This window comes from Carettochelys insculpta, chromosome 8, assembly GCF_033958435.1.
Source record: "Carettochelys insculpta isolate YL-2023 chromosome 8, ASM3395843v1, whole genome shotgun sequence".
In the NCBI taxonomy this organism is placed as follows: Eukaryota; Metazoa; Chordata; order Testudines; family Carettochelyidae; genus Carettochelys; species Carettochelys insculpta.
Window position 1 is genome coordinate 63750593 of NC_134144.1, and position 24570 is coordinate 63775162.

General features: G+C 44.0%; 1 protein-coding gene across 5 annotated transcripts in view; it reads left to right on the plus strand.

Annotated features, from left to right (window-relative positions):
• Nucleotides 1-14673, plus strand: part of HEG1 (heart development protein with EGF like domains 1) — a 104061-nt gene extending 89388 nt beyond the window's left edge. For 4 of the 5 annotated variants that reach the window (XM_075000926.1, XM_075000930.1, XM_075000927.1 and 1 more), the window contains 6 exons: nucleotides 2588-2722; nucleotides 5568-5610; nucleotides 5720-5757; nucleotides 6905-6992; nucleotides 8483-8657; nucleotides 10515-14673. In XM_075000926.1, coding sequence (XP_074857027.1) covers nucleotides 2588-2722; nucleotides 5568-5610; nucleotides 5720-5757; nucleotides 6905-6992; nucleotides 8483-8657; nucleotides 10515-10664 — 629 coding nt within the window. In that variant the 3' untranslated portion in view covers nucleotides 10665-14673. Of the gene's footprint in view, nucleotides 1-2587; nucleotides 2723-5567; nucleotides 5611-5719; nucleotides 5758-6413; nucleotides 6884-6904; nucleotides 6993-8482; nucleotides 8658-10514 lie in introns of those variants that run through there. The other variant, XM_075000928.1, reaches the window with a different exon arrangement.
• Nucleotides 14674-24570: the final 9897 nt, after the last annotated feature.

Here is a 24570-nt window from a genome sequence, read left to right on the forward strand (position 1 = left end):
TAGCAACATTTCAAATAAAATACGTGATCTGGCCCTTTAAGCTAAATAAGCACAGAAATGAGAAATGTGGGAGTTTTTAACTCTTTCTCCTTATATATTTTAAGGCCAAACTATTTCACTCACCTTATCTGACCTTCTGTGTAACGCATGCCGAAGCTCTTCACCTGCTAATTCCGGCAGCCAGGCCAGTTAGAGGGGAGGCATTTGATTTGCTAGACCAGTTGAGACCAAGTCCAGCAGGTGGCCTTGTTGGTATTTTTATTTTGTGGGGTTTAGTGTCTCACTTCCCATTTAAGAGAAACAGAATTTTTGACAGCACAAATTCTTCTCTGTCACAAGTATTAAAAATCAAGGTGACAAATTCAGAAGGGAAAGGAATCAAGAAGAACTGGGACCGTGAAGGGTGAGAGGCTCCACTTGGAAGGTAGATTGGCCTAGAAGTTGTAGCAATGATATATATTTATGCAAGTTCACCCAATGTGATCCAGCTCTCCTCAGTATCAAAGCCCAGTAAAGACTGCAAAGCCCTCTGACTGCAGAGGGTGCTGGCTCAGGCCTCTGGTTGGGTTATGAATCCATGCAGGCAGTAATAGCTCAATTTATCTTCTTTTATTTTGGCCATCCACATTTCTGCGACTCTGCCTTAAGAGGAGGGAATCCATTTTCATGCTGCTTAAACCTGTAAATTGGATTTGGCTCCTTTATTACGACCAAATGATTGTTGGAGTTCCCTTGTTCTCCAGTCAGTGAACAACCAGAATCCATAAAGGCTCAGAGAACAGGTCTTGGGGAACACATTCCTGTACTGCAGAATTCACTCAATAATACCTTGTACTGATGTAGCTCTTCTCTTCAAAGTACTTCACAAACTTTAATTCCTCATTTCCCTGTGTTGCAGTATTAAAGAGAGTGGAAGTGTGGCAAGGTTAAGTAATTTACCCAAAGCCACATACAGTACATCTACACTGCAGTTAGATAATCTTGGGCTAAGGGGCTGTTTAAATGTGATCTAGTTCACAGCCCAAACTGTGGGACTCTGCCATCTCACAGGGTCCCAAAACCCAGGTTTTAATCTGAGCCCAAACATCTACCCCACACTTAACCAGACCCTTAGCTCAAGCCTCAGGAGCCTGAGTCATCTCTCATGGGCCAGCTGTGGGTTTTTAACTACAGTGTAGACATACCCGTAGAATTAAGATTATAGCTAGGATTCATGAGTTTCTAGCTCCTTGTTCTGTGCCAAGAGCAGTGGACCACACCCCTCTTTTTGTCTGTTCTAGTTTGGTTGTTTGTACCAGCAGCATGGGGAAAATATATCTTGGCTGAAATTATAATACTATTTGTGAATTATCAGCTGCAGTTTGCCTTACGCTATGCTTTACGTGCCAGAGGTTGGTCTGTCTGCTAGGTGGTGTGGATGTGAGGGCGTTTACAATGGAAGATCTTTACAGATTGGTGGATATTCCAGTGTTTCTCTGACAGGGATTTAATATTTGGGTCCCTTCATGTGGAAGAAATCATCTAAACTGGGAAGTACATGTGGTGCATGGCAAAAAGAGCAGAACATACAAAGTTCTTTTTTAAACTGCAGATTTCATATACATTTAGACTGAATATCATGTACAGCTATAGTGGAGAGTTCTGTGAGACTATGGGATTCTCTCAAGGGATTACTAGGTTGGTTAAAGCGTTCAAATATTGCAAGGAACAGAGCTCTTCTGGTTGACTAGATGGCCCAGTAGATCTTTTACATCTTTAATATCTGTGTTCAAACATTGACCCTCATAATAATTAAATTTTGTGTTTAGTGTAGGAATGGGCAGAAAACTCATCTGCGTTATAAACCCTCCAAAGCTGGGGCGTATTTCATTTCAGTTCATGCCCATTGTGTCATTCTTTATTATTTGTATTGTGGTACAGGTTAAACCTCACTAGTCTGGGACTCTCCCGTCCAGTAACATTTGTAATCTGGCATGATTTTAGTTGGCTGGATGACCACTTATCCTGGGAGTGGTGAAATTTCCTATGGTGCCATAGTGTTCGTTTACAACCACCAGTCCTGGCTCTCAGTGTTTTATGCTGTGTTATAGCTCTAACTCACCACTAAATGTCTTCTGAAAGGCCAGTAAGCAGTGATAGTGTTAATAATGCTGCTAGACAATCTTGACCTCCAATGGTCCAGCAAATTCTCTCGTTCTGCACCAGTCAGGTTCCAAGGGTGCTGGGCTGGAGAGGTTCAACCTAGGAACCACAATCATAGGCCAGTATCAGAGGGGTATGCCATAGGCCAGAATCCCATTGTGCTAGATAACATATAATCACATGACAAAAAGAAGTTACATGGACAGCTATGGAATTCAGATCTGGGTTTTGGTTCCCTCCCTTCCCTACATGTTTGGACCAGTCTCTGCTGTAGGGACTGCTGCATTAGGTCCTGGGCTTTAATCTCAAAAGGGAGCAAATATTACTAAACAATCAGGGAAGATGTTACCTGACCTCATTGTGCTATATGGGGAAACCTGCTGATCAGTGTGCTTAATAGTGTATTTAAAAGGATGTTCTAATATTGTTGATGTCTTTGTGGTAGAAGGTGGTTTGTGTAAACAGAAGGACCCTAAATGCGACACAGAAACTTCAGAATGCACCGACCTGGATGGCATTGCAGTCTGCCAGTGCAAGAGTGGATACTTTAAATACAACAAGATGGATCATTCCTGCAGAGGTGTGGTTCTTTTCACAGCCAGATTTGCTTTGATTCTTGTTTAATATTTTGTTTCCTGTTGAAATGATTTTCACGCATGTGGGGTGTTTTTGTATTTCTTTGCTTGCTCAGCTCAGAGTTAGGAATACATATTAACAGTGTAGATTTCCTCCATTTGGATAGGGTGCTTTCCAATAGAAGTTGAAGACAGTCTTTCTCACTACAATAATCATAATATTATCACTTTCTGGAGTGTGCTGTGCAAGTCAGAAAGACCTAGTCAAAAGATACACAGGGTTGGAATGCCTGTGGCAAGAGTTCAATGGCACAGAGTATTGATAACTTGGCGCTTTTGTGTTTCTCATCTGTCTGAACTCAGGGGAAGTAAAGATAATTGTTTTAAATTCATAAGCTGTATTTATGTATCCTTAGTCTTTTGAAATGACCGAGTAGCTGAGGGGGAGTGTAAATTTATTTTAATCTTAAAAAAAGCCATAAATAAATACAAGAGCTAATAGCTCTTAACTACTGCCTTAGACACAGAGCCATTTCACTGGCTTTTAAATAAACTGTGCTCTGTTTTGCTCCAGCAGTGGTTCAGTGGAGCCCATTGTCTGCTTTGACTAGTTGATCCTGTGGTGTGTCGTGAGAAGTCTGGCTTCCTGATACATGCTGGAATGCTGCTTAAATCACTGCTCCAAAGAGCGCACAAGCTACAAAAGATGATATGGACAGAGAGGGGAATAGGTTAGAAAGTGGCCAATTGGTGATTAGTCATGTTTTGAGAAGATCACGATTTGTAAGAGACCACATGAGCATTGGATGGGGACCCGGGAGTCCTGGCTTCCAACCCTGACTCAGCCATTCTGTGTGGTATAGGGCAGGACACTTCATCTGAGGGGATGTCTTCACTATGCGGAAGATCGATCTACCTGGGGTTGACAGTTGACCCCTGTACTCCTCAATATTGAAAGGAGTAAGAGAGGTCAGCAGGAGAGTTTCTCCCATCAACCTCCTTCTGTAAAAACAGCCAGGTAAGTCAACTGTAGACAAGTCGATTCTAGCTATGCCATTGCCATAGCATGAATTGCTTATCTACAGTTGACTTTAATGTCTAGTGTAGACCTGGCCTGAATGAGCCTTCATTTCCGTGAGCAATCTTTGTTTGTGAGCTCTCAGGAACACAGTATATCTCTTGCTATATTTGGGTACAGTATCTAGCACAAAGCCCCAGTTGCAAGTGGAATCTGCAAATGCTATTGTAGAATAAAAGAACCCTTTGCAATTATATACCTGAGTGAGTGGGTGCATGTGTGTAAAGGGGTATTTTTGTGAAGATGTGTTGATTGTCTCCAAATAGTTCTTAATGTTGCCATCCTTAGTTGACTAGGTTCTTATGGACAGCACAATAAAGTCACTGTTTCAAACAGCACTAATTCTAATCAAGTCTGCAGTGGATTTGACATAAGCTTAAAGCCGTCTAATCTGCCTTCGCTGAAAAATGTGTGATTCCGTTTCCACGCTTCATTCACATACCTGGAATGGGATCACCAGCAGCACCGGCCTCTAACAGGAACAAAGAGGAGGAGACAGGATGTGTGAAACCCACATAAAAATAACATCTCACATTTATTTCAGCAGGCTCCAGTCAGAAAGTAGAGTTCTGTTTCCTCCTCTGAGAACGGAGGAAGGTGGGTGTCAGAGGATGAAGAGATTGCTCCAGTGTAGCTTGCAAGAAGTTGTGGGGAGAGTGATGGTGGCTGAGAATAAGAATGGTTCAATGTAAACCTGGGCTTGCATGATTCCCCTTTAGTTTCTTGCTCTGTCACAGACTTTCTGTATGACCTTGGTCAAGGCACTTCATCTTTCTGTGCCTCAGCTTTCCACCTGCAAAGTGGAGGTTATAATAGCTATCTATTCCCTATCTGTGCTAAAATATTATGGTAATGGGGGCTTTGTAAGGACCTCAGAAGGGATGGGATCATTCTGTTCTCATTTGGAGAAGTGCTGAGATGCTGTCCATCTTTATTTCTCAAGCTCTGATGATTCCAGGGGTATATCTGCACTGCACTGCAAGCACCTCCTTAATCCCTGGCTTCAAGCTCACTCCCGGTTGTCTGCAATAGCCCAAGGCTCAGAGGCATGCTCTCAGGACCTTGCAGGCTGCAGGCTTCACGCTCAAGTTTAGTTGGGACCAAGGATCCAAGCCCTATTGCTTTGCAGTGGAGATGCAGACCCCAGGGAATTAGCTGGACATAAGAATGACCATGCAAGGCCAAGCCAAAATTCAATCTAGCTGAGTATCCTGCCTTCTGACAGTTGCTAATGCCAATGCTTCAGAGAGAATGAACAAAACAAGGAATGAACAAGTGGTCCAGCCCCTCTTGGCCATTTCCAGCACCTGCTAAGAGTGGTCTAGTTATGATTTTGGTCTGGGCTACACTACAAAGGACTATCGGTATAACTTTTCACTCGGGGCATGAAACACCCACATCTCTGAATCATATATTTACACTGACCTAACTCCCCTTGTAAACAGCACTTTGTTGGGAAGAGAGTTTCTACTCCTAGTGCTTCCCTGGCAGGTGGATTTAACTAAACCCACTGGCTTAGAGGATTTTCATTAAAACTCTGCAGCAGCACAATTACACCAGTGCAGTTCTGCCTATGCAGGACTTTAAATGTGGACATGCCCCTAGTCCTGCCTTGAGCAGAGGCTGGAATGGATGGCCAATTGAGGCCCCTTTCAATTCGACTGTGATCTTATGACGAGAGCATCTAGCTCCAGCCATACAAGCAGTGAATAGAAACTGACTCACAGTTTGCCACTGAGGGGTGCTCATCATCTTTCTCTTTCATTTTCTAGCTTGTGAAGATGGATATAGGCTTGAAAATGAGACTTGTGTGAGGTATAGTAATCTCTGCTTCTTAACCTAATGCCTTTTCCCCGACCCACTCCAGAACTTTCTTTGGTAACATGTTGCCACAACTAAGGCTCATAGGGCTTTCCTGTTACAGGTGCCCATTTGGCTTAGGGGGATTCAACTGTAGAAACCGTAAGTACAGAGCTTCTTGTACTTTCATGTTAGGGACGTAAGGGCACAAATGGCTGTTCTGTTTCTGTTACGGTTTCAGCCTGGACTGCAAGCGCAGTGCTTTGCTTTTCTAATAAGCGGGGCAGAATTTTCCTTAGGCCACCGTTATCAGCTGTCACTAATTAAAAATCCTTATCCTTTTTTAAAATCAGAGGCCTTACCCAATGCAAAAAAAGTCGGAGTAGTATGTTTTATTGCTGAAAAAGCTGTGGTCATTTGCTCAATGTTAGAAAAGTTTTTCTGAGAATAGAAATTTAAATATCATTTGATTTGAAAGAATTATGTAGGTTCATTTAATAATATCAAAACATTAATAATATAAATGTCTAAACAACATGAAACAAATAAGAAATTTGTAACAACATTTTACTGTTAAACATTTTGTTGGGATCTTATTTCTGCCAAAAATTTCAATTGTGATCAAACTGAATTTTCTAGTCAAAGAGTGTTCCATCAATTTTTTTGACCAGCTCCACATGATTACAAATTTAATTTCCTGGAGGCCTCTTGTGCCCATATATAGACTTGAGGATCAGAAAAAAGACCATCGTGATCATCTGGTCTGACCTCCTGTACATTGCAGGCCACAGAAACTCACCCACCTTTTCCTGTTTTAGACCCTTTACCTCTGGCTGAGTTCCTGTCACTGAAGTCCTCAAATCATGGTTTAAAGACTTCAGGATACAGAGAACTCACCATTTACACTACTTTCAACCTGCAGGGGACCCAAGCCCCAGGCTGCAGAGAAAGGTGAAAAAGTACAGCCTATCACAAGTTGATTACTGCTACTTAAAGTTGGTCTTCTGAAGTGAATTGGCAGACTTTTCATTGCATGCCTCTCATATGTTCATAAGTACAAACTGTCCCAAAGGGACCTGTTGTTCCATGTCTAATAGTTCCATTTTTCTACTCTATCCTCCAAAAGTCCCCAACTCCAGATAAATCTACTTAATTTAATGTCCTCTTCAATAATTACTAGAGAAGACAAGAACATTCTTAATCCTTTTGCATGATGGATTGATAGGTAGCTAATACCAGCATACTCCAATATTTGTGAGCATGTTACCATTTCTGGGTGAGTGAGGTCTCCTGTTTCTCTTGTGTTTAGCATATCAGCTAATAACCGTGGTGATTGCAGCTGCAGGAGGAGGACTTCTGCTTATCCTGGGGATCGCACTGATCGTCACTTGTTGCCAGTAGGTATCACAAGCCAGACACCAAATCCTGTGTTAGTGATGGTAATAGACTGTAGAGGAGGAGTTGGTGTCTGACACCAGGCCAAACATGCAGAGGACAATATCTAGTGTAAACCATAGATTTAGGGGAGATAACATTCCCTGCCCAGTAACCAGCTCTAATAACTCATCCCAGTGCTGGGAATCCCATTCATTGGGATGGGCAGATAAAGGAATCCTGCCTGCTGCAAGCCCTGGAACAGCAAAAGAGCTGCCTGGCAAAGGTAACTCCAATTTAGATGAACGAAACAATTGGAAAGACTGGAGGATTTAGTGGAGTGGGTAATGCTCTGCTCCTCTCAAGCCCCAGCCCCACTGCTCAGACCCCTGTTAGCTGCCACTTATGAAGGCTCTGCAGAACTAGATTCCGTATGCCATGTGAAGTGCAGGCCATTACACTTTTACAAGTGTTGCCCCAATTTGACAGCGCAAAATTACCCCGCCAAGAGGCCTTCTGTACCTGCAGAATGGGAGCAGCGTTTAATTTGTGCCAGGGCTGAATGCTGCACCTCTAGGCCTGGCAGTTCATCTGTGTTTGCCACATCATCCTGCAAGTAAACAAATTGGTTGAGGCCGGCCCACTAATAGCCTAGCATCAAACCCACAACACCTGTTTGAGCAAAAGTGCAACTCCTTACAAAGATGTACAGTCCTTATGTAAAGACTTCAAGGCTATGTCTGGACTACAGGGATTTGCCAGCAAAAGTTCATGCCAGAATATATCTTGCAACAAAACTTCTGTTGACAGATCGCTTCCAGACCACGAGGGAGCTCAAAAGAGTGATTTGCTCTGTTGACAGAGAGTGGCCAGACTCTCTGGCTGCTCTATCAGCAAAGCAGCCACCCAGAACCACAGCAGACAGCTCTGCGCGGTGTCTCAGAGGCATTTCCTGCTGATAGAAGGCCCCCCTGGGGCATCCAGGTTGGCGTTTTGTCAACAGATCTCTGACAGCAACATTCTTCCTCATGGCGAGCTGGGTACAGCTGTCGACAAAAGCACTGTGTTCTGTCGACGTAACTGTTGACAGAATCCTCTTGGCAATCTTGATGCTCTACAGGTTTTGTCAACAGAACAATCATTTTGTTGACAAAACCCGATGGTCTAGACATAACCTAAGTGATGAAGTATCCACCACATCACTGGGGAAGTCATGCTAGTGGTTAATTGTCCTCACTGGTAAGTCTTCCTCACAAGGTTTAGGCTTGTCTGCACTGTGCACTCCAGTGACACTTGCACTAGTGTGAACCCTGAGTACACACAAAAAAGCTGTGATTTTTACACTAGTGCAACTGATCCCGGTAATAAGCTAAACTGGAGAAAACTGGGGGTTTATTCTTCTGCATCGTGTTTCACACTACTGCCTGGAACGAGGGCAAATCTCCTTAGATCACATCACAAGAACAAGACAGCAAGGTCAGTTTTGCCTTTTTTTTTTTTTTTTTTTAAACAGGAAGAATAAAAATGACATAAGTAAACTCATCTTCAAGAGTGGGGATTTCCAAATGTCACCGTATGCCGAGTACCCCAAGAATCCTCGAACACAGGAGTGGGGCAGAGAGGCCATAGAAATGCAAGAAAATGGGAGCACTAAAAACTTGCTGCAGATGACAGATGTATATTATTCGGTATGTATTCCTGGATTCCATCTACACTTTCTCATTTGTCTGCTGGTTCACAGATATAGTCTTTACTACCGGGGATGTGGACCCATGACACATAAGACAAAAGGAAAAAGCAAATTGCTGAGGTTATGAACAGAGTTTCGTAAGTCTTGAGCCTGCAAATTATTACTTATGTAAGTCTAATATAGTCAAAGTGGTTACTCATGTAAGTAAATGCTGAGGAGTCATGCCCATATTCTGCAATAACATTGTCCACTGATAACAGGACCATGAGCATTACTTTGATTTGCATTTTCTTTGCAAGGTAAATTTCAGGTTCCCAAGAACACAGTTATTGGGCTATACCATAATGATGGAATTGACAATTGTCCCTGCAGTCAGAAACTAAAAGGGATTTCCCAAATATTTCTGAAGACCTTTTGTGATGGAGTGGGGGATACCTGTGTGTGTGTGAGTGGCTCACAGAGGGTGTGGGTCTCCTGCTGAGGGTAACCTTGATGACCAGGTAACACCTTTGTACTGCAGACAAAGGAGGAGGTGGAGCCTGAGGGGTTTGAATTGGAACTGGGAGTTGGAAACAGTTAGTCTGGGCTGAGGGAGAGAGAGACCAAGGAGGGGGCCAGGCCCCAGCTCTGGGGGCCCCTCGGGGCCTCCTCTCCCCAACATGGATTGGACTGGCTGTCTCTGCCTGCTGTACTGACTCCTCTGTACAATGCTGTGTCCTGTCAGCTAATAAACCTGCTGTTTTCCTGCTGAGTGAGAGACTCTCCTGCCTGCGGACAGGGTGCAGAGCTTGGGGGACCCCAGAACCCCATCACACCTTTATTATGGCCAAAATGGATAGTACAGAAACTGGGTAGTACAGAACCTGCACAGGTGCTTTGCACAGCAGAGAAATATCTCCCAACAGTATCAAACCATGGTTTAATACTACTTAAGGACACTAATTATTTGGAATAAGGATTCAATAGTCTAGGGTATTTGCACCTCACCCTGTGCTGATATATCAGTGCTCTTCATATGCATAGCACCTCCCTTTGCCTTCACACCAACTGGGGAGGTGTTTGCAAAACTCTGATAGTTTCCATCCAGCTCCTCCCCTCTCTTAACGGGCAGGTGCAAAGGCGAACAGTGGCTTGAGCTAACCAACCTCCTGTTTAAGCCTGTATCCTTTTGTCAGTTGAGAATTAGTCCAACTGTTGCACTTGCACAGCCATGGTTATAACAGAGATACATTTGCACAATGTATAAATAAGTTGCACAGAGTCCTGCTATTCTACTGCTCTGAGAGTGCACATCCTGGAATCAGAGATGAAGTCTTGGTGTATCTCCGTTGCTTGAGATATTTAGCCTTAGAAAATGAGACCAAACAAAAAATAAAAACCCTAAAAACAGCTGTGAAGAATCCTGGAGTAGCTGGTGGGATGGATCTGAGAGATCACCTCAATCCACTACCTTTCCTTATAGCCACTGAAATAACTACATTCAGTCATTGCTTAAAACTGTGGTCCACACCCTCAGCTGGTGTACACCAGCATTTCATTCCCTGTCAAGAAACAGGCATTTGCCACTGTCAGAAGGCAGGATACTGGTAAGATGGACCTTTGGTCTGATCCAGTCTGGGTGTTCTTATGTACATAGCTTCACTGACATCACTGAAATTACACTAATTTACATCGGCTCAGTAAATGTCTGAAAATAAAGGGAACTCAGACAAGAATTACAGAAACGAAGAAAACCAAGTGTGTGTCTGTTTCATCATGTGTGTCTGGAGAAGGAACAACATTTAAGGCTACATTTGAACTAGGACCCAGGCTTAAGAATAAGAGCCTTTTCTTTTCTTATTTTTTTGTACTATAGCCGACTGGTCTACGAAACTCTGAACTGGAAAGAAATGGACTTTATCCTCCCTACACTGGTTTGCCTGGATCCCGACATTCATGCATCTACCCTGGACAATATAACCCATCCTTTATTAGTGATGAAACCAGGCGAAGAGACTATTTTTAACACAATTACATGGGAGTGGAAGATCAACATAGATATGTGTCCTTGTTTACCAGGTACACTCTGTCACATTACAGTTCAGCTGATACCAGTCATAATCGTCACGTGCAGGAAGGACTTTGAACTCAAAAGAGCACAGAACATTGCTGCCTTGAAAACCCCTTTGTAGTTGTTGCTGAGTAGCAAAGATGGAAAGGAAGAATGCCAATATGCAGATCTGTAAAAGACCCAGATGGAAGTTTATGGAAGTTAACATGTCCGCTTTTATCTTTGCTATTGATGTCCCATAACATGCATTTGTGTACTAGATCATTACAGGCGGGTGCCCACCCTCAAAAATCAATGCCACTAGGGAGAGTTTTGTTTACGGATATTGTACAATATCGGTTGACTACTGTGTGTTTCCTCTTGGCCATCTTTTACACAAAGATACACCAGGTGCTCTTTTGGGGCAGGAGGTGTGTATTCGTTTCAGACCCTTCTCTGCCTTTCCATGTTATGATCTGCTTCCTGTGCAACAAGGGAGCTGGTCTGCCCACTAAATAATGTTTTTCCTTATTGGCATGTGTCATTCTGTCAGCTGTCTCAGGTCTTAACTAAGCATCTGGCAATGATGGCTGAATTCATAGGCTCACATTTTCAAAGGCGTAAGGGGATTTAGTCACACTTCCTTCATTTTAATGGGAAGAAGGTATAGCTAATCCCTTGCACTGCTTTGAAAGTCTCCTTTGTGTTTGGAAAGGTCTGACTGTGATAGCATATTGCCCACTCATCTGCAATGTTGTTCTAAACTTGTATTACTAAATTGTAGTCGGTCACCATAACAACCTCCAGCAGGGATTTAAAAGCTTTTTAAAAAGCAGCAAGATCAGATAAAGTTTTCATTAATGGAGGAATAAAGTGCAAGAGAGAATCGATGAGGTAGATCTCATTGCTGTGCAAGAAATGTCGGTAGCATCCTAATGAACTTCAGGGAGGAAGGAGCAGGAGTAGTAGTGTTATGGCCCTGGTGGGAATGATAGGTATCCTGAATTTGCATTGGACCCAGACAGCCACTGCTCCCATGATTTCAGTGGATGCTGCAGGAATACTCAGCATATCTGAAAATAGGTCTGGTGTGGCCAGTTGCATTTGAGTGAGGGAGAAGCCTCAGGCTTTGGATCGCAACAAAACAGTTAAGGATTTCCAGCTCTCTTCTCCCTTTCAGTCCTATTAGCCAGTAATTCTCGCTGGCTTGCCAGTTAGTCACTGCAAATGGAGCTGGTTGTGAATTTTAGAAGTTTTGATCCCCAAAATTAAAGCAATTTGCCAAAATTATTTTTACAAGCCAATTGGGCAGTCTGTGATTTTAGAAAATTTGATGATCAACACCAAATTTAGCTGCAAAGCTACAAAATATTACTTGTGAAAGTCTTTTTTTTTTTCATTTTTCATTTTCATTTTGATCAAACTTCACAGCTGCTTCATTCTTGAAGAGCTCTTTAACTTATTTCCCCCATCCTGTTTGGTGATGCAATATATTGTCTGAACACACGTATTTTGGAAGCTATATTTGGCTGATATAAAAATATCTATTGATCATTGAGGAAGATGCTCCAAATACATAATTTATTACATTCTCAACTAAGTATCGGAGGGGTAGCTGAGTTAGTCTGGATCTGTAACAGCAACGAAGGGTCCTGTGGCACCTTATAGACTAACAGAAACTTTTGTTAGTCTATAAGGTGCCACAGGATCCTTCGTTGCCATTCTCAACTAAGGCACTGACCCAAAGCTCTCTGGCTTCACTCTGTGCAGGAGTGGATGCTTCGTGAAGATCACATTAAACAAAATAGTCTTCACTGCAAATTGAACTCAAATTGTAACTCAGATTGTCCCTACCTCAACTTCCTTCCTATACACATAAACCCTTAACTTGAATGTGATGGTGTTTTTTATTGCAAGTCAGTTGGTCCAAGATGGGGTATATGCTAGCATTTGAGTCAGCTGTTAACATAATCTCTTTCCTGTGTGGACACAGACTAGCTCTGCTCCAGAGCCTCTAATCTTACGATGCCTTTCCACAGTCACCCCTGCATGCTCAGAAAAGACTATACATGGGAAAGAATTTATGGAGTGGCTTTGCTCACTGCAGTGCTTAGCAATGGAATGGGCCCTCGTATTTTGTAGTCCCTCATATGAGTGAATACAGTGTGTCGGCGTGGATGCAAGAGGCAGGAAAGGTGCTATGTACCACTATTGCTGCTCTCACTCCCACTAGCCAAACTCTGGTGCAGTAAGTTTGCAGAAAAGGTGATGTGAGTTAACTCTGTAGAGAAGACAGGCCTTCCATTAACTGCCACAGAGCCTGTGATCCGACAGACTCTTGCCCCACACTCAGCTAGTTGTTGTGCCCCATCTCAGGTGTGAACAGAAGCACAAGTACATTTCAGCATTAGGCATTCGTTCTTCTTCAAGTAGTGTCCCCGTGAGTGCTGCACTTCAGATGTGCCTCAGCCTTTGACTGGAAATTTTCGGAAGAAGGGTCTGCTTGCACCCCACACATCCTCATGGCCCACACCAAGACTAGATGGGGCTATCCAGTGAACCACTCTCAATTCTTCATCTGCTGCCTCAGCCCAAGACAGAGTCTACAATTGTGCCTGTTGTCTAGCAGGGTTTGGAATTTAGATGGTCATTATGCAGTGTGGTGGTGTTGGATGAGCCCTTTCTTTCTGTCTGTCCTTTCAAAAAAATCAAATTTTGTTATATTGCTTTGTTCTTAGATAGTTACTGCTGAGGATCTTTCCACCTTCAGTAGAGGATAGAGGGTAATTTGCTGTTAATTTGCCCAGGACTGCTAGGTTTCCTGTGATTTAAAAGGTGTTTCTCTTATCATGAGGCTGTTCCAGTCAGCAACAGGCATTCCCAATAACTATGCTGTTTGGCTGTTCCCCTTACTCCTAGTCACTAGAAGCTCCTCACTTTAAGGGGAGATTTAAAAAAAATGGGGAAATCAAGTTTAAACTCATGATGATGGAGCAGGCCATATTACCAGTTTCAGATCCTGGGACAGAAGATCTTCTTCTACCTAGACGTCTCAGTAAACTCTCCTTCTCAGCACTTTATGACAGTTGGTTTCAAACCCTTGTTCGCACCTTGCTCTTTAGAGCGCACAATAAAAGAGGTGCAACAGATGAGTGTATCTGAGGAGACTTTTGCTGGCATGTGAGATACAGTATGTAAATGGCTACGTCTACACGTGAAGCCTACATCGAAATAGCTTATTTCGATGTAGCAACATCGAAATAGGCTATTTCGATGAATAACGTCTACATGTCCTCCAGGGCTCGCAACGTCGATGTTCAACTTCGACGTTGTGCAGCACCACATCGAAATAGGCGCTGCGAGGGAACGTCTACATGCCAAAGTAGCACACATTGAAATAAGGGTGCCAGGCACAGCTGCAGACAGGGTCACAGGGCGGACTCAACAGCAAGCCGCTCCCTTAAAGGGCCCCTCCCAGACACAGTTGCACTAAACAACACAAGATCCACAGAGCCGACAACTGGTTGCAGACCCTGTGCCTGCAGCATGGATCCCCAGCTGCCGCAGCAGCAGCCAGAAGCCCTGGGCTAAGGGCTGCTGCCCACGGTGACCATAGAGCCCCGCAGGGGCTGGAGAGAGAGCGTCTCTCAACCCCTCAGCTGATGGCCGCCATGGCGGACCCCGCTATTTCGAAGTTGCGGGACGCGCATCAACTACACGGTCCCTACTTTGACATTGAACGTCGAAGTAGGGTGCTATTCCCATCCCCTCATGGGGTTAGCGACTTCGACGTCTCGCCGCCTAACGTCGAAGTTAACTTCGAAATAGCGCCCGACGTGTGTAGCTGTGACGGGCGCTATTTTGAAGTTAGTGCTGCTACTTCGAAGTAGCGTGCATGTGTAGACACGGCTAATGAGAACAAGAAGAAGTCCTGTGGCACCTTATAGACTAATAGATATTTTGGAGCATAAGCTTTCGTGGGCAAAGACCAGCTTCATCAGATGCCTCCCACTCATGCATCTGCTGAAGCGGGTCTTTGCCCACAGAAGCTTATGCTCCAAAATATCTGTTTGTCTATAAGGTGCCACAGGACCTCTTGTTGTTCTTGAAGATACAGACTAACTCGGCTACCTCTCTGATAGTGTATAAATGAAGCATTTATCTGCTCGCTCTGCTTTTTATCTGAATTGCAGCAAGCAATAGGTGGAAGTAACAATGTGATTGTGCACCAACATTCTCATGATACAGGGTCAGGATCCCCATTCTTACCTCCCTATTTACAGCTTTTGTTCTTGCCCTGAAACTCATGTATGCCTTGTGCAGGCTCATGTCCACAGAGGGTAATGTTTAACATATCTCAACTCTGAACAAATAGGCAGTGATTCTTTCACTCTGCCTAAGGAACTCCACTTAAAGGAAGACTCTAGTGATTAGCTATAACGTGCAAAATGTTTCAATAGGTAAACATCACTGGCTAGACCTTAGAACTGCAGAAAAGGAACTGATTGTTACAGTGGATCATATGAAACGTAAGTCAACAATGTGATGCAGTTGTGAAAAAATAAATAAGAAGGCAGACATTCTAGTGCTTATGAACCCCTGTTGTGCAGTAATGAGACCTCAGCTGGACCCGTGTCCTGTTCTGAGTGCCATGCTTTAGCAATGATGTGGAAGACAGTCCAGAGGAGAGCTACAAAAATGATAGCAAGGTTTTAAAAACCTGACCTTTAAGAAAAACAAGCAGTCCTGTAGCAGTTGAAATTCTGCTAGTTTCTAAGGTGCTACAGGACTGTTTGTTTTTTGTGACGCTACAGACTAACATGGCGTCACCTCTGAGATAACTGACCTTTAAGGAAAGGTTGAAAAGCTAGGTATGTTTAGTGTTGAGCAAAGAAGACTGAGACAGGCCCTGATAACAGCAATCAGATAGGGCTGTTATAAAAAGGACTGTGATCAATTGTTCCCCATGTCCACTGAAGGTGGTACAAGAACTAATAGACTTCAAGGGAAATTTGGGTTAGATAGTGGCATAACTGTCCAACTACAAGGATATTAGTGTGTCAAGGAGGGTGAGGTAATATCTTTTATGGGACCAAATTCTTCTGGTGAGAGACAAACTTTGAAATCACACAAAGCTCTTTGTGTCTGGGAGAGAAGGTCCCAGCAGCACAACAAACTTCAAGAGGAGCAGGTGAGTCAGCCTAAGTAGTTAGCACGAATTGTAAGGAACCGTTCAACAAAACAGCCCGCTAACAAAAAGCCAGGGTTAGTGGCTTACAGTCCATTGTGATAAAAGATAAATCCAGTGGCTCTCTTCAGACAGAGTGTTTTAGGGTCTAGCAGTGTAATGAAAAAACAATGAGAAGTCCTGTGGCACCTTATAGACTAACAGATTTTGGAGCATAAGCTTTGGTGGGCAAAGACCCGCTTCATCAGATGCAATGTAGTGGAGATTCCAGGAATGATTCCAGAGTAATGTTTAAGTTCTTTGGCTCCTCTTTGGAGCATTGTGCAGGTCTCCTTTGAGGATGAGGATAGATAAGTCACATGGCTTTGTGACAAGTGGTCACCCACTGAGTGTTTTTGCCTTTTATTCTTTTCCTCTGTCAGTTTGAGAGTGCAGTGGTTGTCTGGTTTCAGCCACGTTGTTACTGGAGCATTAAGCGCTCTGGGTGAGGCACAGCACGTGCTGAGATTGGCATGTGAAGGTCACATGGCTCTTGAAAGGTGTATCACTGGGGGAGGACAAGTGCTGATCACTACAGCGATGGAGGGATAGTTAAGCACTATAGGTTATAAGGGAGGCTGTGGAATCCCTGTCGCTGGGGATTTTAAGACCTGTACTTGGGGGACTTAGTGCATAGGTTGATTGTGGCTTTCTGCACAAACACGTGCCCCTGGTTCAGTCCACTTCTAGGCCAGTCTGACTAATTGCTGATCTGCAAACACAGTCGGTAGGCAGGGAATATAATTTTCCAATTTTGACAAATAGCTCCGCAGTCCTTTCTCTGCTAAACAGAGAATACTAGTTGGGTGCACCTTACAGTTTAGTGCTAGAAATGCAGCGGCTAGAATCCATCCTGATCATGACTACTTATAACATGGATACAACACATTCTTTCATTGTTTGCGTCAAGTAAAAACAAAACACTAATCCCGCCAGTCTATTTCTATCTACCGCATTTATTTCTATCTAAAAATCACCTAAGGTATGTCCGTGGAACAGTCTTACTCCACAATAAGCTATTCCAAAAGAGATGTTCCGGAATAGCTATTTTGAAATAATGCAGCAGCGGTGGTCAGTTTCCTGGCTCCCGCAAGTGGAGGGAGCCAGGAGCCAGGTGCAGCTGCTGAGAGGTGGAGTGCAAGGGCTCAGCTGCTGCATGGTTCCTGGCTCCCCCGTCACTCGCTGGTTGATTTCGGCTCACATTATTCTAAGAAACATGCAAGTCAACATCGTGTAGGTCTGGGTCTGCTGTATAATAACTTATCAGTTGCTGAACTGAGCAGCTTTTCTGGGCTATATGACCCCAGTAGACAGGTTCAGAGGGGCAGCCAACTTAAGATGAGTAACACGGCAAAATTTGACCTCGATGCTGGACCCCAGAGCTGAATGGGGGTCGGGGGGTGCTTAATTGCTTTGCTGGTGTGGTCTGCTGCTCCTGTCTGACCTATAGAGGAAAATGGCCAATGTGCTAAGAGAATTTCAAAGCTTTAAATAGGGCTGTAACCAGAACAAAGAGCAGAACTGTCAACGCAACTGGCCATGCGCACACAATCCATTAAGCGACACTGAGACAATTAATCCTGGTTCTTCTGCCACATTTCCTATGAGGTTCTAACATCCCCAATCAGATGCCATAGCACCCCACCTGTCCCACCACCAAGAGAGCTCAGCATTGCAGGTGCATTTGCCTGAGGTATCTAATACATTATGCAGGAGCAAGAGCCATTTAAATATACTGTAGAGCTGCATCTACATACAAACTTGTTCTATTATAGAATCTTACGGCTGGAACAGACCTCAGGAGGTCATTGAGTTCAGCCCCCTGCCCAAAGCAGGATCAACCCTAGCAAAATCATCCCAGCCAGGACTTTGCCAACCTGGGACTTAAAAACCTCTAGGGATGGAGATTCCGCCACCTTGCTAGGCAACTCATTTCAGTGCTTCTCCACCCTCCTGGTGAAATAGTTTTTCCTAATATCCAACCTAGACCTCTCCCTCTTTAACTTGAGACCATTGCTCCTTGTTTTGCCATCCTTCATTACTGAGAGTAGCCTCCCTCCATCTTCTTTAGAACACCCCTTCAGGAAGTTGAAGGCTCCTATCAAATCAGCTCTCTCACTCTTCTCTTATGCAAACTAATAAGCCCAAATCCCTCAGCCTCTCCCCGAAGGTCATATGCTCCAGCCCCCCAATCATGTATAGTTCTCCTGCAGCATTCCACCAGACTTTCCCCAAGTATCATGAGAGCACTGTGATCAGATGTAGTGGGTTTTTAGCTATTACCATAGAAGCTGTAGTACCTTATAGGGATTCCTTCCCAGGTTGTGTCCATTCCAGTCTCCTTTCTAAATTCGTCTGGAGCCTTCCGTCCCTCTACTCAATGTGTAATCGTCAGCTTTCTTCCTTAAAAATCAAACCAATTCATTTTACTTAAATGTTCTTTCTGTGCTATTATTTATGCTTCTTAGCAGATCCGGCACCTCATCAAACTTCTATGAAAGCAAACGTGTAGACACTCCCACTGATTTTAACGTGTGTTTGATTCAGGCTTCAGCCCATGCCAAGTTCAGGATATGTGATGCTTCACTGCATGGATTACCTCAGCTTGGGACATTTTTGTGACCATTTGCCACTTTTAATAGTGTGTTTAATTTTAAAACGTATACTCAATATTGTAGCAAACCCTGTAGTATGTGAGTTTGTATGTACAGTGTTTTTTTCAAATCTTGTGCACCTTGTTAAAGAGAGAATGAATGTGAATTTCATACTTTGTTTTAGGTGGGAAAAACGTCAATAGTTGAGCAACATTTCTCCTATACAAAAGCCTCCTGGGCTAAGGGTGTTGTTTTCTGTGCTCATATCTGAGAAACCACTGGCCAATTTACCCTTAAATGCCCTGTTGGAAATAAGAAGAAAACATGCCACTTTTGGTGGGGTGTCTAATCTACTCTGTATGTCTTTTAAATTTCACAGTGGCAAAGAAGACATATTTATTTTTCATTGCCCTGACTCCATAAAAGGCTTATATGCAGGACAAAGACCAATAATGATGTGAGAGAAAGAGTAAAACAATAAGCCAAGAAGCAGAAATAAATGTCTCCCCCACTTTTCTTATTTGGCTATGTTGTCATTAAAACCTTACTCTAAGTAGCAGTAATTATTTCATATGTGGTGTGTGGAACTTGGGTTCAACCTGAGAGCTATTCCTAATGGTGACAGAGACCTTAACAATATTGGCCAAATATTCTTTGGAAGCACTAATAAAATGGTGAGGTGCTGGAATAGGTATTCTGGCAAAACTCTAAAGCTATGTCTACACTAGCCTGAAAGATTGACCCACTCACAGTCGATCTTCTGGGGTTTGATTTTGCACTTGTAGTAGGGATGCGTGAAATTGACATCTCGTGGATCCCAGTCAACCCCTGTACCCCTCATGAGATACAAGGAGTAAGGGAGGTCAATGGGAGAAACTCTCCCATCAACCTTATTCAGTAGGGACAGCCAAGTAAGCCAAGTGCAGATAGGTCGATTCTAGCTACGCAGTTGCTGTAGCTACAATTGCGTATCTGTGGTTGACTTACTTTGCCTAGTGTAGACATAGCCTAATTGAAATCAGTGGGAGCTTTGACAAAGTAAAAAGTGAACTGTGAAGCCCACTGGTCTTCAGACTACCACAATGAGCTGTGGGAAATACCTGTGGAATGCAACAGAAAAGAATAACTATGGCATCTGATAGAGAATTGTATCAGTGCTTTACAAACACATCAGATGGTTAAAGAAGAAACATACAGAAAAGATACCTTTCCTTATTAAATGGTCCAGAGGAAATTTTATAAAACCCTATTGGTTTCCTTTCTGTTACATTCTGTGGGACAGTTTTTTAAAGACAAAGCAAACACAATATGCAAATCATTACAACTGCTAGAGTAGTCTTCAGAATTACATCAGTAAAGTTCACCTGCAGCAAAGCCGGTTTCAAACAGCAAAGATGGGACATTTGTTTGTTTCTGTTACTAAAATGAATGTACAGTCAGTAGACCTGCTTTACATTGTTCTGGATCTCCCTTCTCGTATCTCCAAATGTTAACTTCCACATAGATTGTTAATTAATTTTTCAAACCAGTGTTATTTAAAGTTATCATATTTGCACCCTCCACTAATTATACACCACTGTATTAGCAAAGTGTAATTTTTAAGGATTGGATTATTTTTATACATGCATCCAGTGTAATTAAATCTGGCGTTCTAGTCAGCATCATAAAAGAATACAATAAAATTATTAATATTATAGCTCTGGTCTTGAGTGGTTGACTGAAATGTAATGGGCATGTTGAAGGCTTTCTAGACCCAGAAGCAGCATCCAATGACAGAAGGTGTGAGCCTGAGAGCAGCTTGCAATGGGGATTATGGAAGGTCTGCGTGGCAATACTTCCCTGTATCCTGAATCTGTTCCCAGGCTACATCCTTTTTTTAACACTGGTACGAAGGGCCCCCATTAGCAGCATATTTAGGAATAAAATCCTCATGATACCGTTAAGCCCAAAATGATTGACTATGTTGCAGTATCTCTCAGTAGAGGCAATGCTCAAATATCTGTCTTTTTCTGTGTAAGAATCCTTTTCCGTCTTGTTCAGGTGATTCCTAGGAAGGAAACTTGAGTGACCATTACTTGTGCATTGATAGAGTTACATTTTACCCTGGCAACCTCGAGGAGCTGTAAGTGCTCCTCCAGGCTCGCTAAGTCATCGTTCCATCTGAGTTGCTAGACCAATGTCATCTTCTGACTGAAACAACACAGAAATGTTGGGAAAATCATGACCTCTCCTCCAGCTGGGCACAGAGTATTGTGGGAGTCTCATGATATCCCTCGATAATCCACTGGACCACCTGGAAGGTAGGTGCAACCCTCTACTGTGACATTCTGACAAGCAGTAAAGCCCAAAAGCTATCCCCTTTACTGATATCTCACAGAGCGGGAAGAAATATTCAGAGGTCATTGAGTCCAGTCACTGCCCTCTTGGCAGGACCAAGCACCATCCCTGCCAGACTTTTTTAAATCTATTTGCCCCTGATCCCTAAATGGCACCCTCAAGGATTGATTGCACAACCCTGGGTTTAGCAGGCCACTGCTCAGACTTCTGAGCTATCCCTCCCTGCAGCCTTGGGCACCCCTTAGCCTTGGGGACATGTGTCAGTACTTAAAGAGGCCCCACCACTACACAGAGCTTGTTGGAGTTATACAGAATTATAGAAATAGCAGAACTGGAAGGGACCTCAAGAGGTCATCAAGTCCAGTCCCCTGCCTTCACGGCAGGACAAAGCACCATCTATATCATCCCTGTTAGATATTTATCCAACCTGTTCTTAAATATCTCCAATGTTGGAGATTGTACAACCACCCTCGGCAGTTTACTCCAGTACTTAACCCTGGCAGTTAAGAATTTTTTCCTCATGTCCAACCTGAACCTCCCTTGCTACAAATTAAGCCCACTGCTTCTTGTCCTATCATCAGAGGCGAAGGAGACTAATTTTTCTTCTTCTTCCTTGGAGCACCATTTTAGGTACTTGAAAGCTTCGATCATGTCCCCTCTCAGGCTTTTCTTTTCCAAGCTAAACAAATCCAATTCCTTCAGTCATATCTAATTGGTCATATTTTCTAGACCTTTAATCTTTCTACTTGCTCTTCTCTGGACTCTCTCCAATTTTTCCATTTCTCTCCTAAAATGTGAAGCCCCGAACTGGACACAGGACTCCAGTTGAGGCGTAATAAGTGCAGCACAGAGCAGAAGAATTACTTCTTTTGGCTTACTCACAAGACACTGTTAATGCATCCCAGAATCAAGTTTGCTGCCTTTTTTTGGGCAACACTGTTTCACTGTTCAATATTCTAACTTCTTGACCTATGCCATTTCCACTGTCATTCATTACCGCTAACCCTCCCATGCTGCAGTTTAAGACCATTGCTGATAAAGTTTGCAGATGATACTAAGCTGGGAGGGGTTGTAAGTGCTTTAGAAAATGAAATTAAAATTCAAAATGATCTAGACAAATTGGAAAAGTGATCTGAAGCAAATAGGATAAAATTCAATAAGGACAAATGCAAGTACTCCATTTAGGAAGGAACAATCAGTTGCATGCATACAAAATGCAAAATGATTGCTTAGGAAGGACAACTATGGAAAAGGATTTGGGAGTCATAGTGGGTCACAAGCTAACTGTGTAAGCAGCATAATGCCATTGCAAAGGAAAAAAAAGTGGCCATAAGTCTGAGATGCATCAGCAGGTGTGTTGTAAAAAAGATAAGAAGTAATTCTGCTCTACTATGCTTCGGTTGGAGCTCAGTTGGAGTATTGTATCTCGTTCTGGGTGTCACATTTCAGGAAAGATCTGGGCAGATTGGAAAAAGTACAGATAAGAGCAACAAAAATGATGAAACGTCTAGAAAATGTGACATGTGGGAAGACTGGGAAAAAAAGGGGTTGTTCAGTCTGGAAAAAAGAAGACTGAGAAAGGACATTGATAATGGCTTTAAGCATGTAAAAGGTTGTTATAAAGCGGACAAAGAAAAATTGTTCTTATTAACCTTTGAGGATAGGGTAAGAAGCAATGGTCTTAAAATGCAGCATGGGAGAGCTAGTCTAGACACTAGGAAAAGCTTCCTAACTGTTAGGGCTGTTAAGCACTGGAATAAATTGCCTAGGGAGATTTGGAGATTTTTAAGAGCGGGTTAGATTAACACCTGTCAAAACTGATCTAGATGGTGCTTGGTCCTGCCCTGAGTGCAGGGAACTGGACTAGATGATCTCCTGAGGTCCCTTCCAGTCCTTTGATTCTATTATTCTAATATCCTCAGCTCCTAGAGTGTCTTGAGGGGGAGGGTGTGTACAGTCTTCTCCCCGCCTTCCGAGGGTAATTCGTTCCTGCAGAACTCCTCTTAGGGCGAATTCTCGTAAGTCGAAAATGTAATTACCATTACTTTCAATGGGAAAAAATTTTATGCATTCCTGAGTCCCAAAATTTACACCCCATTTACGCTAAAACAACACCAAATCCCACTAAAATGAACACAATTACTTCAGTAGTTAATATTAATTATCATAACACAACATAACAAGGCATTTTCCCTTGATTAGTTACTCTACAATTTGTCTGTTTACCTGCAGAGACAGGGAAACGGAAATTGAAGGGTGCCTGGGAGGGGGGCGCAAAGCCGGGTAGCTGCCTGAGGCTGCAGAAGTGGGGCCAGTGCAAGGGGGTGGGCAGGGCAGAACAGGGCATGGGGAGGCAGCCCGGCCTGAGCGCAGCTTAGGTTGAGTGGTGAGGGGGCAGTGTCAGGGGCTGGCCGTGTGGGGAGCTAGGCAGGCACAGGAGGCCCCCAGTTGGCAAGGGGCGATGTCTTGCTTGTGCGGGGCTGTGCGGTGGAGAGGACCCGCCAGCAGTGGTCGAGGCGCTAAATGCAAAGGAATGCCACAGGTGGCAAGCGGTGCCCGAGGCACAGCTGTGCAGGGCGAGCAGCAGCGGCCCCCTAGCCACCCAGGGAGTGAGCGGCAGGGGTGGGGCCAGTATGGGCTGCACACTCAGCAGCCACGTCTCACGGGAGAACCTGGGAGCCCATGGCTGCTGGCTGGGCTGGGGCACGCCACTGCTGCAGAGCCGAGCCAAAGACCCAGACCAGCCGCAGGTAAAGTCTGGGCCAGGGCCTCCAAGAAACTGCTGCCAGGAGCTGTGGAGAGACGCACCGGGCAGGATGCAGACGCGGGCAGCCGTTGCCTGGAGCCGCAGCCTTTCTCCTGCTGAAATCGGTCCTCGTAAATTCGAGGAAATGCCTCGTAAGATGAGGGAGGGGTTTTAAATCAAACTCCGTGTAAACTTGAATTCTCATAACCCGAATGGGTGTATCTTCGGGTATGACTGTAATACTGTGTTTGCCAAACACTGGCCAGTAAGGGGTTACTAGAATCCTAAAGAGGCAACAGGGGAGGGATGGCTCTGCATAGCTGGTCAGGTCCCAAAAGGCCCATATAAAGGGCAGAGCAGGGTCAGTAGCTTCCTAGAACTTGAGGGCCGAGTGCCTGGTGTAGGCTGTATCCCTTTAGCACCTTAGACAAAGCGTGAAGACTGGAACTCAGGAAGAAGAGAAGGAGTTCTAGATGAGCTCTTGAGACTGCAAAGGGGGCAGTGCTGGCCTCAGGGAAATGTGCTGGTAATAAAGACAACGGGACACAGCAGGAAGCTGCAAGCCACAAGGTCCCTGGGGTGGCATCCATAGCGGAGCCTGGACCAAGTTCCACCCATTCACCACTGGGGAAGAGGCAGACCAACTCACTGCAGTTGCCTCTGGGGAAGTGGTTGGATTAGGAGCAGAACTCCCCTTGGAAGGAGGGGAAGCACGGACAGTGACACAGATGGAGGGCTGAGCCACACAGAGGATACTGCAATTCCTGATGCTGCAGGAGTGGTTGCAGGCAGACTGTGGAGAAGGAGTGATGGGGTGCAGACAATGGATGGAGAAATCAGCCTCAAGCTAATCCCCAGAAAGACCAGGAGGAGGTGCCAGTCAGGTGGTGAGTGAGATGCGCCATGACACTTCTATAGACCAAAAGGCAGTGATCCAGACACAAATGGGTCTCTTCAAGATGCGACTGTGTTAACAGA